This window comes from Heterodontus francisci, chromosome 4 (genome assembly GCF_036365525.1).
Source record: "Heterodontus francisci isolate sHetFra1 chromosome 4, sHetFra1.hap1, whole genome shotgun sequence".
Classification (NCBI taxonomy): Eukaryota; Metazoa; Chordata; class Chondrichthyes; order Heterodontiformes; family Heterodontidae; genus Heterodontus; species Heterodontus francisci.
In genome coordinates, this window is record NC_090374.1 from 42,829,152 (window position 1) to 42,844,528 (window position 15,377).

At 40.3% G+C, this 15,377-nt stretch overlaps 1 protein-coding gene across 3 annotated transcripts in view; it reads left to right on the top strand.

Annotated features, from left to right (window-relative positions):
- The window catches only part of erbin (erbb2 interacting protein), a 287,800-nt gene that overhangs the window by 199,889 nt on the left and 72,534 nt on the right, over window positions 1–15,377 (top strand). For all 3 annotated transcript variants that reach the window (XM_068029426.1, XM_068029428.1, XM_068029427.1), the window contains exons 11-13: window positions 163–292; window positions 3,655–3,770; window positions 5,656–5,725. In XM_068029426.1, coding sequence (XP_067885527.1) covers window positions 163–292; window positions 3,655–3,770; window positions 5,656–5,725 — 316 coding nt within the window. The remainder of the gene's footprint in view (window positions 1–162; window positions 293–3,654; window positions 3,771–5,655; window positions 5,726–15,377) is intronic.

A 15,377-nucleotide genomic window follows, 5' to 3' on the forward strand; every position in this document is an offset into this window, starting at 1 on the left:
TTTGCATACCTTTTATTTTGCTGTAGGAATCCTTGTTAAAGGAATCCTTTGTCAGTAACGTATCTTTTCCATAGTTTTGCCCATATAAAATGTTCTTTGAAAGAAATATGTAAATACATGTTCTTGGTTATGTGCAATAAATTATATTCTGTTTTTCTGAAGGCTTTCATGTTTAGAAGAATTAGATTGCAGTTTTAATGAAATTGAAGCTCTGCCTCCTACAATTGGGCAATTACAAAATCAAAGAACATTTGCAGCCGATCACAACTTCATAACAGAACTTCCTTCAGAGGTAACTTTTTAAATTGAACAATTTTAACTCTTTATAAATAAAACTTGAACGTTTCAGTATTTTTGTATCAAATTCGGCACTGAATTTTTACATATACGTTTGTAGGTTTGTTGAAAATCTATTGTTTTAATAGAAATTAAAGTTAACCAACGTAATTCTTTTGAGACATTGCAGCACGATAAAATACTATTTTAGTGCAAGTGTTTATTTGCTATGCTGTAGTCTGCAAATAATTGCTCAAATGTTTTATTACAAAGCAATTATCTTGAATTCAAACTTTTTTATATAATAAATACTGATTTTTAAGTGTTTGCTATTTCTGACCATACCCAACATGCTTAAATAGCCCACTTTAACAACATTAGATTCCTAATCACTGAGTAGATAGAAATGAAATCAGAGTTTTAGAACTGGGAAGTGGAGTTAAGGTCGAGAACTGTCATGATCTAATTAAATAGAACAGGATTAAGGGGCTGAATGGGATACTTTTCCCATGTCCCAAACATATTGTGAACTAGTAGTCAGCAACTTTTTATTTTATTTTGCTTTGCAATATATTATACTAAATGGGCTAATTAAACTAGATTTGAGAAGGAAGTTGTTTATGCCATCCCACATCAGTAATGTTTTGTGTGGAATCTCGAAGTAATGTTTTTACAACTGCATAAAATTCGACTTCAGGATATATCGTATTCAGTTTGTCCCTACCATGGCTTTGTGCCCATTCTGCATTTGTGGTCAGTGTAATTGTATGAACTGCTACATATTTAACATTACTGTTCCTATATGTTCTTTCTCAGTACTCCAATACCAGACCTCTTTGCCTTCATGTAATTTTCACGCATTCAAAACCCAAGTTTGAGCTCCAGACACCTTAATACTGTCTTTTGCTATGGGCTTGGGCCAGTTATCTAGGGTTCTTGACAACAGCATGTATTTATATAATAATGTAGAAAAACATCCAAGATAATTTTTAAAGTTGTTACAACCGAGGCGGGAGGAGTGCACTTTTTTTTTCTAGTTCCAATTCTCCACAGGTCGCAACATAGGGCGGCGCAGTGGTTAGCACCGCAGCGCCTCACAGCTTCAGCGACCCGGGTTCAGTTCTGGGTCCTGCCCGTGTGGAGTTTGCAAGTTCTCCCTGTGACCGCGTGGGATTTCGCTGGGTGCTCCAGTTTCCTCCCACAGCCAAAGACTGGCAGGTGATGGGTAAATTGGCCGTTGTAAATTGCCCCTAGTGTAGGTAGGTGGTAGGGAATATGGGATTACTGTAGGGTTAGTATAAATGGGTGGTTGTTGGTCGGCACAGACTCGGTGGGCCGAAGGGCCTGTTTCAGTGCTGTATCTCTAAATAAAAAATAAAATAAATAAATATATTTAAATGTTTATCCAGTTACTGATATGGTCAATCATATACTCTACTCTTTATCCCAGAACAAAATACATCAACCGGGTTTCTTTAATAAACAACAAAATTATCAGTTTATTATAAAACAAGACTTATCCAGTAACGAAGCAAAGTATTAATACACAGATTGAAATCTGAAAGCTCCTTTTTAACATACCCAACTCACACTGGTTAAAGAAAAAAAAAAAATTCTCTCTCTGCAGAGGTCTTTTACAAAAAAAAGAATACTTGGGCTAAATACTTGCTAATTCTTGAAGAAAAAGAACGAGATATGTAGTGTTCCAATAATGGTACACAGTCTGGCATCCGAGTACAAATAGACAGGTCACTGGGATCTTTTCTGGAGCGGTTCTTTTCAGGCGGCGGCAAAAAGTAATCTGGCAGGCTTTCCAGGTGCTTCTCAGGAGAAATGCAGCATCAGGGGTTTAAGCTCACACACTGTGTTTGCAGGGTTTTTTCAAAGAGGTAGAGAAAGAGGAGCTGGGTGTTTCTTTTCAGCAAACCCAATTGCCTTCAAAACAGTCCACACCCCAACTGAACCAAAACAATATATCAACAGCGCAACCTCCTGACCACCATAAATCTTGACATGTCCCTTCTCTGTAAACATCTCCCTCAAGTCACCAAAATTTCTGTTGTTTATTGAGCTTAAGGCATGTGACATCCAGTAAAGGTTTGTTTCCAAACGAGACCATATCCAAAAAAAACATATCCATAGAAATTTTTCAGTTTTCCCAAATGATGAACCAATGTGCATAGTTGTAAAATAAGAGTCCTCAAAATTTTTTTTAAATGGAGGCACTTTCTTAACAAAGTCTGTGCACAAGCGCATGTCTGTTTATTTCAACGAATGTACTATATTGCATTCTAATATTAAATGTTTAGCAATAACAGAACGTAATCCACTATCTGTTTTACACTGGAACCAAACAGATGGAATCTGTAAACTTTTATAAATTAATCCATGAGTGCATTCCCTGAGTATAACAGAAGTTCTACAAAAGAAGCAATGACCATTTTTATTGATCAGGCTGACCTCAAAGTCTTACCCCACTTTATATGTTATATCCTTAATAATTCTTCCTGCCAAAAATCTGCCTATGATCATACCTAAAATTTATAATGACCTCTGCTTCAGTTGACACCTTGGGAAGTACATTTGGCACATTCACTATCCTCTATGTGGAAAAGTTATATCAGTAGTTACAACAGTGTTTCAGTATTTCCACGTAGGAATTGTAAGACTTCTATGGATGCTATTCAGTGAAGAAAATTTTGGAATTCAGAAATTCACAGGTGAGGTGGACCTGATGATAGCTGTAGGTTATTATATCTTGCTCATTAGTAAAGCATCACTGAATCATCTTTTTATCACATATTAAAGATATTAAAATATTGAAATTTAATTTTGTTTCTAATTTAGAGAGGGCTGTTATTATGGTGAAGTTGTTTTCATGCCTTGTAGGTAATTCGAACTGCCTATCCCTCTTTACAGAATGGAAATCCCATCTGAGCAGATTAGTTTGGGATAATATGACATGGTGAATTTCTCTCTGCGTTATTCTAGCTTTAACTGCAGGGTGATTAAATAAAGATGAAACGTTGTGATTTATTGGAATTCATCCAGTGGCCCCAAATTAATTCTACCGTTTCAGCTCTGTACCTCACCTGAGCTGTTTATGCTCTGCTGAAAGGAGCTGCAACATTGAAGTGCCAGTGACATGTTTGCTTTGTGGCTGTAGTGCCTGCAATCCTGTTCTCATTATGGTTTAACCTTCATGCTATTTCTAATACTCTGCTACATAATAGTTAAAACAAAAAATTTTGTGTAATTTACGACTTCATCTGAAGTACCAAATTAATCTCTTGTAACTTATTTCCAGCCTGTATTCTTGTGTTTGCTTAATACCAGTGCTTTTAATGTCTTAAATTGTAATGATTTGATTTACCTCAGATTGGTAACTGGAAGAATGTGACTGTCCTGTTCCTTCATTCCAACAAATTGGAGTATTTGCCTGAAGAAATGGGAGAGATGCAGAAACTGAAAGTCATTAATCTCAGTGACAACCGGTTGGTATTTCAGAATTGCGATTCTTGACAGAAATGCGGATGTTTTCCAACGACTTCTGACTGTAGTTCATAGAAAATTTAGTGAAAGATTATATATTCAGTCTTGCAGTTTTTAACATTTCCAGGGGTGTACTTTGCTTTTAATTGTATACATGTGTTCAAATTAAGCCTTCCTTTGATTTTTTTTTTTGTGTTTCAGTGGAATGATGGAATAAATTTACCATAATCTATAGAGTAGTAAGATGTTGCAGTTTTGGAGCAGGTTATATTTTGATATTTCCATTCATATTACATACAAGAATCTGTACATGTTTTGCATGCTCCAAGGATTTTGCCTTCCTCAGATTCTCATAGAAGTTAATTGTGTGCTTGTCATTTAAAAATCTCCATCTTTTGCTAGAGGAAAATAATTATTGCTTTGAAAGTATGATACTTCAAAATGTGTTATAAGTTGATCTGTGTGCATTTTTGCATGGAGCTGCAGATGGTGGGAACATAAAGCAGGAGACCATCTGACTTTCAAACCTATTCCTTCAGACCTTGTATGGAACAAATTACCACTGTAGATTAATTTTAAAATTTAACCCAAGTTGGCACAAATGATAACAGAAGGAAGCGGGCCTAATTCTGCCACTTCACTAAGTTGATTAGATGCCGAGGTGTGAATGGGGGGAGAAAACTGCAGCCATGCTCTTGCACAAAGTTTGTTGTGAAATATCAAGTATGGTTGTGATACAAAGATAGTTATTTTAGCAAAGTATTCGATGCCTAGAATCATTTAGGCAGTGGCTGGTGGAAGGCAATGCTCTCATGCTCACAAGTGCCACTCAAGAACAAGCTGCTTACTTTTCTTTCGGCTTTCACACCTTATTTAATTTTTTTTCGACTGTGTTTCTAAGTAAAGAATTTATTCACTGTGATAGATGAATAGTCAATCCCTCACTTCATTCTCCACTATTAGTGTCTGCTGGTGATACAACAACTGATCAGCCAGCTTGCCACTCCCCTACAAGCAGTTACTGCTCCAGGGCTTTTAATAAAACACACTGGTATTTCGTTGGCATTCATTACTGATGGCCAAGTGAGAGACTGAAACCTTGCTAATTTTGCAGTGGGTGCATGGGGGAATGGTAAGCTGGAAAATCAACAATCCCAGCATATGATCAGAGTAACGGATGATTTGGTTAGAAGGTGGCAGGAGATTAATCTCAGACTGACCAGGATGATGGTCGCATGAATACTTGCATCATTTGTTTGCTGGGAGAACAGGAGTACATGTGTGAGCCCCCTGCCATGACCAACATGACTTACTAATTACATTATTACAGAACAGAATTGCAAGCTAAAACATTCTAATCATGTAACTGCATTGGATAGTTTGTTAAATTTGGACATCAGTTCAAGTTTCACCCTGCCCTCTGCATCCCCCAAGCAATGGCTATTATCTGGATTATGGTCTAGATTATGAAGAAAGGACTTCTGTTATATGCATGTAGTATGTTTTTGTTGCTGTGCCACATTATTTATTCTGATCAATGCAAAGCCATCCTTTTATTCTTGGGAATGATTCCTGCAAGTTCCAAAACATTGAACCCCTGCTCAATCTGTTTTGGTTTCACAGCCAGAAGTGCCTTATAATCTTTAGGTAATCTGTCCCCTCTGTATATTTTTGTTGGAGTGTTTTGTTACTGACTGTCTTGTGAGAACTGTGTCTCTGAAGTAATTTAATAGCTGTTTAGTTTTATGCACCACCCACAAAAAATTGATGCCTTTGCAAGTTTCAGGATACTATTATCTCAAAACATTTGATTCAGTGTATAATTTACCTTGTGAATTAAATTACAGTTTTCCTGTTAACTGCCATACCTTAATTATGTTTCCTCAGATTGAAGAATCTGCCATTTAGTTTCACAAAACTGCATGAGCTAACAGCGATGTGGCTGTCTGAAAACCAGGTGAGTCAGTGCACCAAATTTTTAAAATGCACCCCTGGAAAATTAGAGCAGCACTATAAACTTATTTTTCAGAAAGTTTTCAGAGGAAGAAAGGTCAGTGGGACTTGCATGTAAAAATAGATGTGACCTGCTTCTCTCTAAATGTACCTACATTCTAGCAGTTTTTTGGCTTCTGCAGAAAGCTGTCTTGTATTTTAGGTCGTCATGTTATCGGATAATATTTTGTTAATAAGCGTTAATATTGTCAGGATTTTCTCCAGAATAATTTAAAATAGATGAAATCTTCATTATTTTCCAGCTAGTTTTTATATTATGACTACTATCATGCTTTTCAAACCAAATGACTGCCTTCCTCTCCCTTGCAACTCTAGCCAAGGCCATCCTTTACTCTTTCCCCCAATCTCCCCTCTCCTCCACAGCTCAAGATTCTCTGGCGCTAATCGTGAATAAGTATTAGCTCAGTTTACACATTCTCCTATCTCCTTTGGATTGAGAATTGGCTAGCAGACAGAAAACAGTAGAAATAAACGGGTCATTTTCACTGTGGCAGGCTGTTACTTTTTTTTTATTGTTTCTTGGGATGTGGGCATTGCTGGCTAGGCCAGCATTTATTGCCCATCCCTATTTGCCCTTGAGAAGGTGATGGTGAGCTGCCTTCTTGAACCGCTGCAGTTCATGTGGGGTAGATACACACAGTGCTGTGAGGAAGGGAGTTCCAGGATGTTGACCCAGCAACAGCGAAGGGACGGTGATATAGTTCCAAGTCAGGATGGTAGTGGGTACCGCAAGGAGCAGTGCTGGGGCAATATATAGAAATGATTTGGATGTGGGGATCAAATATAATATTTCCAAATTTGCTGATGACGCAAAAATGGTGGGAATGTAAGTTATGAGGAGGATGCAGGGAGGCTTCAAGGAGACTTGGACAGGCTAAGTGAATGGGCAAGAACATGGCTGATGGGATATAATGTGAATAAGGGTGAAGGTATCCACTTTGGTAGAAAAAACAGAAAGAGAGAGTATGTCTTAAATGGTGAGAGGTTGGGAAGTATTGATGTTCAAAGGGACATTGGTGTCCTTGTTCATGAGTCACTAAAAGCTAACATGCAGGTGCAGCAAGCAATTAGGAAGGCAAATGATGTGGCCTTCATTGCAAAGGGTTTTGAGTACAGCAGCAAAGAAGTCTTGCTGCAATTTATGCAGCGTCAGTGAGACTGCACCTGGAGTATTGTATACAGTTTTGCTTTCCTCATCTAAGGAAGGATGTACTTGCCATAGAGGGAGTGCAACGGAGGTTCACCAGATGAATCCCTGCGATGGAAGAATTGTCTTATGAGGAGAGATTGAGGAAATTGACCCTGTATTCTCTAGTTTCGAAGAATGAGAGGTGATCTCATTGAAACTTACAAAATTCTTGCAGGACGTGACACGGTGAATGTAGATAGGATGTTTCCCCTGGCTGGTGAGTCTAGAGCAAGGGGACAGAATCTCAGAGCAATGGGTAGGCCATTTAAGACTAAGGTGAGGAGAAATTTCTTCACTCAGTAGATGGTGAATCGTTGGAATTCTCTACACCAGAGGGCTGTGGAAGCTCAATCACTGTGCATGTTCAAGACAGAAATCGATAAATATCTCTATACTAATGGCATCAAGGGATATGGACTTAGCGCAGGAAAGTGGCATTTAGGTAGATGATCAGCTATGATTTAATTGAATGGCGGAGCAGGTCCGATGGGCCTACTTCTGTTCCTATGTTCCTCTCATGCCTTCTCTGAGCTTATCTTATCCCTGAAATCCATCTCCTGCTTGCTCGACCCTATTGCCACCAAACTGCTGACGATCTAACTTCCCTTCTTGGCCCAGGTTAGCTGCTCATTAATATTTCCTTCACCGCAGCTACGTCACTCTTCCCATCACCTGGCTCTCAAAAAAAACCCCACTTTTGAGCCCTCTCTTCTTGCAAACTGTAGCCCACCTCCAACCTCCCATTCCTCTCCAAGGTCTTTGAATGTCAATGCTGTACCTCCATGTTTGACCTCCCTTCAATCCGGTTTTCTCCCTGCTACAGCACTGTGACGGCCCTTATAAAAGTCACACATGCCTCCTATATGACTGTAACTTGAATAAGGATTCCATCTCAACCTTTTTTGCAGCCTTTGACATCGTTGAGCATATCATCATTCCGCAAAGCCTCTCTGCACTCCTCCTATTCTGGCTTCTTGTGCATTCCCATTTTTAATCAATCTACTTTCAGCTGCCGATGCCCTAAGCTCTGAAATTCCCTCTCTAAACCTCTCGACCTCTTGCTCTTCCTTCAGTATGTTTCTCAAAATTTAACTCTGACCCAAGCTTTTGCTCATCTGTCCTAATTTTTACTTTTCTGCTTTGGTGTCAAATTTTGTTCGATAATACAAGTATAAAGCTGCCTGCAGAGCATGGTGCCCATCCCCGACCCTGCTTGTTCTGTGTTTTCACCATCCTCTTGTTGATATTGAATCCTGGATACGCTGCAATTTCTTGCAGCAAAATGTTGGGAGTACTAAACCATCAACCATCCCCACCAAATACAACTAATCCTGGTGTTCAAATCCGTTTGTTGACTCGCTCTCTTATCTCTGTACCCTTCTCCGATCTTCGAATCCTCCAAGGACTCTACATTCCTCCAATTCCTTGGCCTTGCATCCATCGCCCACTCCTTTTGCCCCGCCATTGGTGGCCATGTCTTCAGCTGCCTAGGTTCTAAGGTTTGGGAATTGGCTCACTGAACCTCTGTGCCTCACCGCCTCCCTATTCTTGAAGATCTTCCTTAAAACCATCTCTTTAACCAAGCTTTTAGTCTCCTTTGGCTTGATATAGATCTCTGTCTAATTGCAGTTCTGTTGAAGTGCCTTGGGACTTTTTCCTAAATTAGAGGGGTTGTATAAATACAGCTTGTTGTAAACTGGAAACCAGAGTCCACTAAATATCCTGTGTGAGATCCTGTCCAATTAGCAATGAAAACTCACGCAAATCTCTTGACAGCAGAATGGAGCAGATTCTTGCAGATTACCATTGGTAGATGTTCTGTTGTTGTTTTGTGGAAAATTTACTTGAGAGTAAAATACCAGTGAGTTTCCCTCTAGTCAAACTTACATGTACATTTTTTCTGGGGAATGACAACGCAATGATTATTTCGATATCGATCGCATTTTGTCTGCTTCTCACAGCACCATGATGTCCACCTTTGTGGCATTTGATTGATCTGTACATCCAAACTACTGGTCATTGTTGCAGGAAAATTCAAGGTGCTCAACCTCTGTGTTTTAAATGTTTCAAGTGTCAATGCTGACATTTGTTCTAGCATGATGAGAAGCGCCTTAGCAGTGACTTTCCCGAGTTTAAAATTGCACAAGTGTATTGTACAATTTCATGTGCCAGTGAATGTTTAAAAAGCCTGAATACTTTTTTGAGGATATGTTTGCTGATAACAAAGAACAGCACAGGAACAGGCCATTCGGTCCTCCAAGCCTGCGCCGATCTTGATGCCTGCACTTGATGCCTGCACCTTCTGCACTTCCAGGGCCCATATCCCTCTATTCCCTTCCCATTCATATATTTGTCAAGAAGTCTCTGAAAGGTCGCTATCGTATCTGCTTCCACCACCTCCGCTGGCAGCAAGTTCCAGGCACTCACCGCCCTCTGTGTAAAAAAAAACTTGCCTCGCACATCCCCTCTAAACTTTGCCCCTTGCCCCTCCCCTAGTAACTGACTCTTCCACCCTGGGAAAAAGCTTCTGACTATCCACTCTGTCCATGCCTTCTCAACTTTGTAAACCTCTATCATGTCGCCCCTCCACCTCTGTCGTTCCAGTGAAAACAATCCGAGTTTTTCCAACCTCTCCTCATAGCTAATGCCCTCCAGACCAGGCCAACATCCTGGTAAACCTCCTCTGTACCCTCTCCAAAGCCTCCATGTCCTTCTGGTAGTGTGGCGACCAGAATTGCACGCAATATCCTAAGTGTGGCCTAACTAAAGTTCTGTACAGCTGCAACATGACTTGCCAATTTTTATACTCTATGCCCCAACCGATGAAGGCAAGCATGCCGTATGCCTTCTTGACTACCTTATCCACCTGCGTTGCCACTTTCAGTGACCTGTGGAACTGTACGCCCAGATCTCTCTGCCTGTCAATACTCCTAAGGGTTCTGCCATTTACTGTATACTTCCCACCTGCATGAGACCTTCCAAAATGCATTACCTCACATTTGTCTGGATTAAACTCCATCTGCCATTTCTCCGCCCTAGTCTCCAACCGATCTATATCCTGCTGTATCCTCTGACAATCCTCATCATTATCCGCAACTCCACCAACCTTTGTGTCGTCCGCAAACTTACTAATCAGACCAGCTACATTTTCCTCCAAATCATTTATCTATGCTACAAAGAGCAAAGGTCCCAGCACTGATCCCTGCGGAACACCACTAGTCACATCCCTCCATTCAGAAAAGCACCCATCCACTGATACCCTCTATCTTCCAGTTCTGTATCCATCTTGTCAGCTCACCTCTGATCCTGTGCGACTTCACCTTTTGTACCAGTCTGCCATGCAGGACCTTGTCAAAGGCTTTACTAAAGTCCATATAGATAACATCCACTGCCCTTCCTTCATCAATCATCTTCGTCACTTCCTCAAAAAACTCAATCAAATTAGTAAGACACGACCTTCCCTTCACAAAACCATGCTGTCTCTCGCTAATTTTTTTTCTTTCCAAATGGGAGTAAATCCTATCCCTTTTTTTAGTTTTATTTTTAGTTTTAGAGATGCAGCACTGAAACAGACCCTTTGGCCCACCGAGTCTGTGCTGACCATCAACCACCCATTCATACTAATCCTACACTAATTCCATATTCCTACCACATCCCCACCTGTCCCTATATTTCCCTACCACCTACCTATACTAGGGGCAACTTATAATGGCCGATTTACCTATCCACCTGCAAGTCTTTGGCATGTGGAAGGAAACCGGAGCACCCGGAGGAAACCCACGCAGACACAGGAAGAACTTGCAAACTCCACACAGGCAGTACCCAGAATTGAACCCGGGTCGCTGGAGCTGTGAGGCTGCGGTGCTAACCACTGCGCCACTGTGTCCTGAATAATCCTCTCTAATAGTTTCCCTACTGACGTAAGGCTCACCGGCCTATAATTTCCTGGATTATCCTTGCCACCCTTCTTAAACAAAGGAACAACATTGGCTATTCTCCAGTCCTCTGGGACCTCACCTGTAGCCAATGAGGATGCAAAGATTTCTGTCAAGGCCTCAGCAATTTCTTCCCTTGCCTCCCTCAGTATTCTAGGGTAGATTCCATCAGACCCTGGGGACTTATCTACCTTAATGCTTTGCATGACACCCAACACCACCTCCTTTTTGATAGAGATGACTGAGACTATCTGCACTCCCTTCCCTAGGTTCATCATCCACCAAGTTCTTCTCTTTGGTGAATACTGATGCAAAGTACTCATTTAATACCTCGCCCATTTCCTCTGGCTCCACACATAGATTCCCTTCTCTGTCCTTGAGTGGGCCAACCCTTTGCCTGGTTACCCTCTTGCTCTTTATATATGTATAAAAAGCCTTGGGATTTTCCTTAATCCTGTTTGCCAATGACTTTTCATGACCCCTTTTCGCCCTCCTAATTCCTTGCTTAAGTTCCTTCCTACTGTCTTTATATTCCTCAAGTGCTTCATCTGTTCCTAGCCTTCCAGCCCTTACAAATGCTTCCTTTTTCTTTTTGACTAGGCTCACAATATCCCGTGTTATCCAAGCTTCCCGAAACTTGCCAAACTTGTCTTTCTTCCTCACAGGAACATGCTGGTCCTGGATTCTAATCAGCTGACGTTTGAAAGACTCCCACATGTCAGATGTTGATTTACCCTCAAACAGCCGCCCCCAATCTAAATTCTTCTGTTCCTGCCTAATATTGTTATAATTAGCCTTCCCCCAATTTAGCACCTTCACCCGACGACTACTCTTATCCTTATCCACAAGTACCTTAAAACACGCAACTACGATGTGGCGCAGTGCTGACACATGCACAAATCCAGCCTCATCGACTGAAACAACACTGGCTGTACGTCTCAGGTAGCTGCCAGTACTAAAAATGGCGCTGTTCACCTTGACACAAAAAAACAATTGAACCCAAACCTCCTCAATGGCCGTGATCATTGCCTCCACCACACCCCAACAGTACCCCGCTCCGTCCCTCAATCGCCGTTTCTCTTCCCTGCTCCCTCCTTCGGCCTCTGCCTCAATCACCAGTGGGAAGAAGTTTCTTTCTCTCTACACTATTAATTCCTTGCAAAATACAAAAAAAGCTCAATCAAATCACTGTTTAGTCTTTTTTCCAGGGAATGCAAGCCTAGTTTATGTGATCGCTCCTCATTCTTTAACCATTAGAGCCCTGGTTAACATTTTGATGAATCTGTGTTGCACTGCTTCCAAGGTCAATACATATTTTCTTAGGTGCCCAGATGTTGTCTAACTGGGGTTTTGTGTAGCTTTACAAAAATTTGCTCTCCTCTATGATCTAGTTCTCTAAACATAATAGCTTTTTTGATTATTTTTTTGTATCTGACCACTACATTTTAGTGATCTGTATACATGGACCCCTGAATCTCTTTGAATCTTCAGTGTTCCTAGCTTCTCACCATTTAAAAATAAAACTGGTCTCATCAATCCTTTTTTGGTCCAAAATGGGTGACCTCACACATAACTGCACTGAAATCCATCTGTCACAGTTCTGCACACTCAGTTGATCTATCAGTATCCCTTTTGTAAATTCATGCTCCGGTCTACATGAATTACTATGGCATCAATCTTCGTGCCATTGGCAAGCTTGGATGTATCGCTCTGTATTATGTTATCTAAATCGTTAATAAACATACTGAATAGTTCAAGCCCCAGCACGGTTCCTTGTGAGACACCTTCCAATTCGAGTACATACTCATTATCCCTACTATCTGTGTTCTACCGCCTAACCAATCTCCTAACCAGGTCAATAATTTGCCTGCAATTCAATGAGCTTCAATTTTAGCTAACAGTCTCTTATGTGGAACCTTACAGAATTCCCTCTGGAAGTTCATGTAAGTTGCATCCATAGACATTCTGCTGTCTACTACTTTAGTTACTTTCATTCTTGGTTACTTCCTCAAAAAATTCAGTTAGGTTTGCTAAACATGACCTACCCATTACAAAACCCTGTTAGCTTTCTCTAAATAGCTCATGGTCACTCTGTCCTTAATTATAGATTCCAGTAATCTCCTTACAATAGACTAACAGGTCTGTAATTTCCTGGTTTTCTCTTCCATCTTTCATTTTTCATTTGCAATTTTCCAATCTAAAGGGGACATTCCTGAAGTGAGAGCACTTTGGAAGATTATGGCTAAAGCATCTGCAATTTCAACACCTCTTTCCTTTAAACACAGGGGTAGAAACCAACGTTCCCTTTAACTTCTGTTTGCTTTGCACAGCTGAATGTTGCATTGCATGGTCCCTTCAAGATTGCCGCACATGCACACATCTTGAACGGACCGTTGCTTCTTCACAGCCTATATGTTCCCTGCACGACGCATTCCTGTTTGCTGTATGGCCATGCACCTGTTCAGCTTAGAGCCAGCATTGGTGGAAGCGTTCAGGTCCTTGGGATTTGTCAGTTTTTAGTGCCATTTGTTTTTTTTAATTGCTTCATTGCTTACATAACTTTAATGAGTTCCAGTCCTTGATTCATTTATTAGTTGCACTGGAATGTCAGGTATTTTGATCTCTCCCTCTACTGTGAATAGTGAAACAAAGTAGTTATTCAACAAGTCTTTATTTATTTTAGCAATATTACCTGCATCTGCTTCGAAAGGGCCCCAGAGATTACCCTTTTTTGTAATATAATAGTAAAAACTTTTGTTCATCTTTATTTTCCTCTCAAGTTTCTTTTCATACTTAGTTTTGCCAGTCTTACTGATAGTAAATCTTCCTTTTTATCTTCCTTTGATCTCTATATTGAGCCCAGTCCCCTATATGTACACTATTCTTTTGCTCTTTCCTTTAGCTTTGTTATCTCTGACCTCTTTTGTCGACCATGGGTGTTTTATTTGGTAATTGGAGTTCTTAATGGCAAATACTGGTCCTGCATTAAGTTAAATTCTATTTTGAACACCTCCCATTGTTCATCTGTAGTTTTACTCTTTTGATCAATTTTCTGTTGTCAGTCTCTGTCTCATCCGATTAATGTTAGCTGTGAAAAAAAAATCTAGAACCTTAGTAACTGTTACACTTTTACTTTACAGACCTAACCATATTAGGATCATGCTTAGATAAATGTTCCTTTACTGTTAAATTATGAACTAAGACTGGCTCATTATTCATTATTGAATCTAGTATGGCCTGTTCTCTTGTTGGTTCTATATTCTATGTTGCTCCAGAAAGCTATCTTGAATGTACTCCATAAATTCATTACCTTTCTGACTTGAGCTATTCTGCTGTTCCTGATCTATGAGAGTTGAAGTCTCTAATTAAAACAATTCTGCTTTTGCCACAAGCCTATTTAATCCCTGAATTAATACATTCTACAACTTCATTGCTGCTATCAGGACACATCTCCCATTACAGTTTGAAGTCCCCTCTCATTCCTTAATTCTAACAATAGAGGCTGCACTGATTGCTTTCCCTTACCTAAATCCCCTCTCACTAATTTTGTAATAGTATCTCTAATCCATAATACTGCACGTCCTCTGCCAGTTTCCTACCCTTTCTAAAGATTCTATGATATGAAATATTAAACACTCTTTCATGACCAGTTTTCAGTCATGTCTCAATAATGGCCACCATGTCATACCTTCTAAGTTGTATTTAGTCATTGGCCTCCTGTGTCATAAAGACTCATTCAGCCCAACGAGTCCATGCCAGCTCTCCATTGAGCAATCCAGTTAGTCCCATAACCCTGTAAGTGTATTTCCCTCAAGTGACTATCTAATTTCCTTTCAAAATCATTGATCATCTCTGCTTCCACCACCCTCATAGGCAATGAGTTCCAGGTCATTTCCACTCACTGCGTTTAAGAAAAAATTTTCTTCCTCCACCCTCCCTGCTTCTTTTGCCCAAAACCTTAAATTTGTGTCCCCAGGTCCTTGTACTAACAGGTAACGGGAACAGCTTTTCTTTGCCAATCTTATCTAAACCTATCAATCTGGTACACTTCTATCAAATCTCCCTCAACCTCCTTTGTTCCAAGGAAAACACCCCAGCTTCTCCCACCTAACCATGTACCATTCTGGTAAATCTCGGTACCCTCGCAAGGACCCTCGCATCATTCGTAAAGTGCGGCGACCAGAGCTAGACAGTATAATCTATTTGCGGTCTAACCAGAGCTTTATAAAGGTGCAGCATAACTTCCCTGCTTTTGTATTCAGTATCTCTATTTATGAATCCCAAGATCCCATATGCCTTGCTAATTACTCTCTCAATATCTCCTTCCACTTTCAAAGATCCATGCATATGACCCCCAGGTCCCTTTGGCCCTGCACACTATTTAGAACTGTGCCATTAAGTCTATATTGCCTCACTCTATTCCTGCTGCCAAAATGCATCACCTCACACTTCTCTGTAATAAATTGCATTTG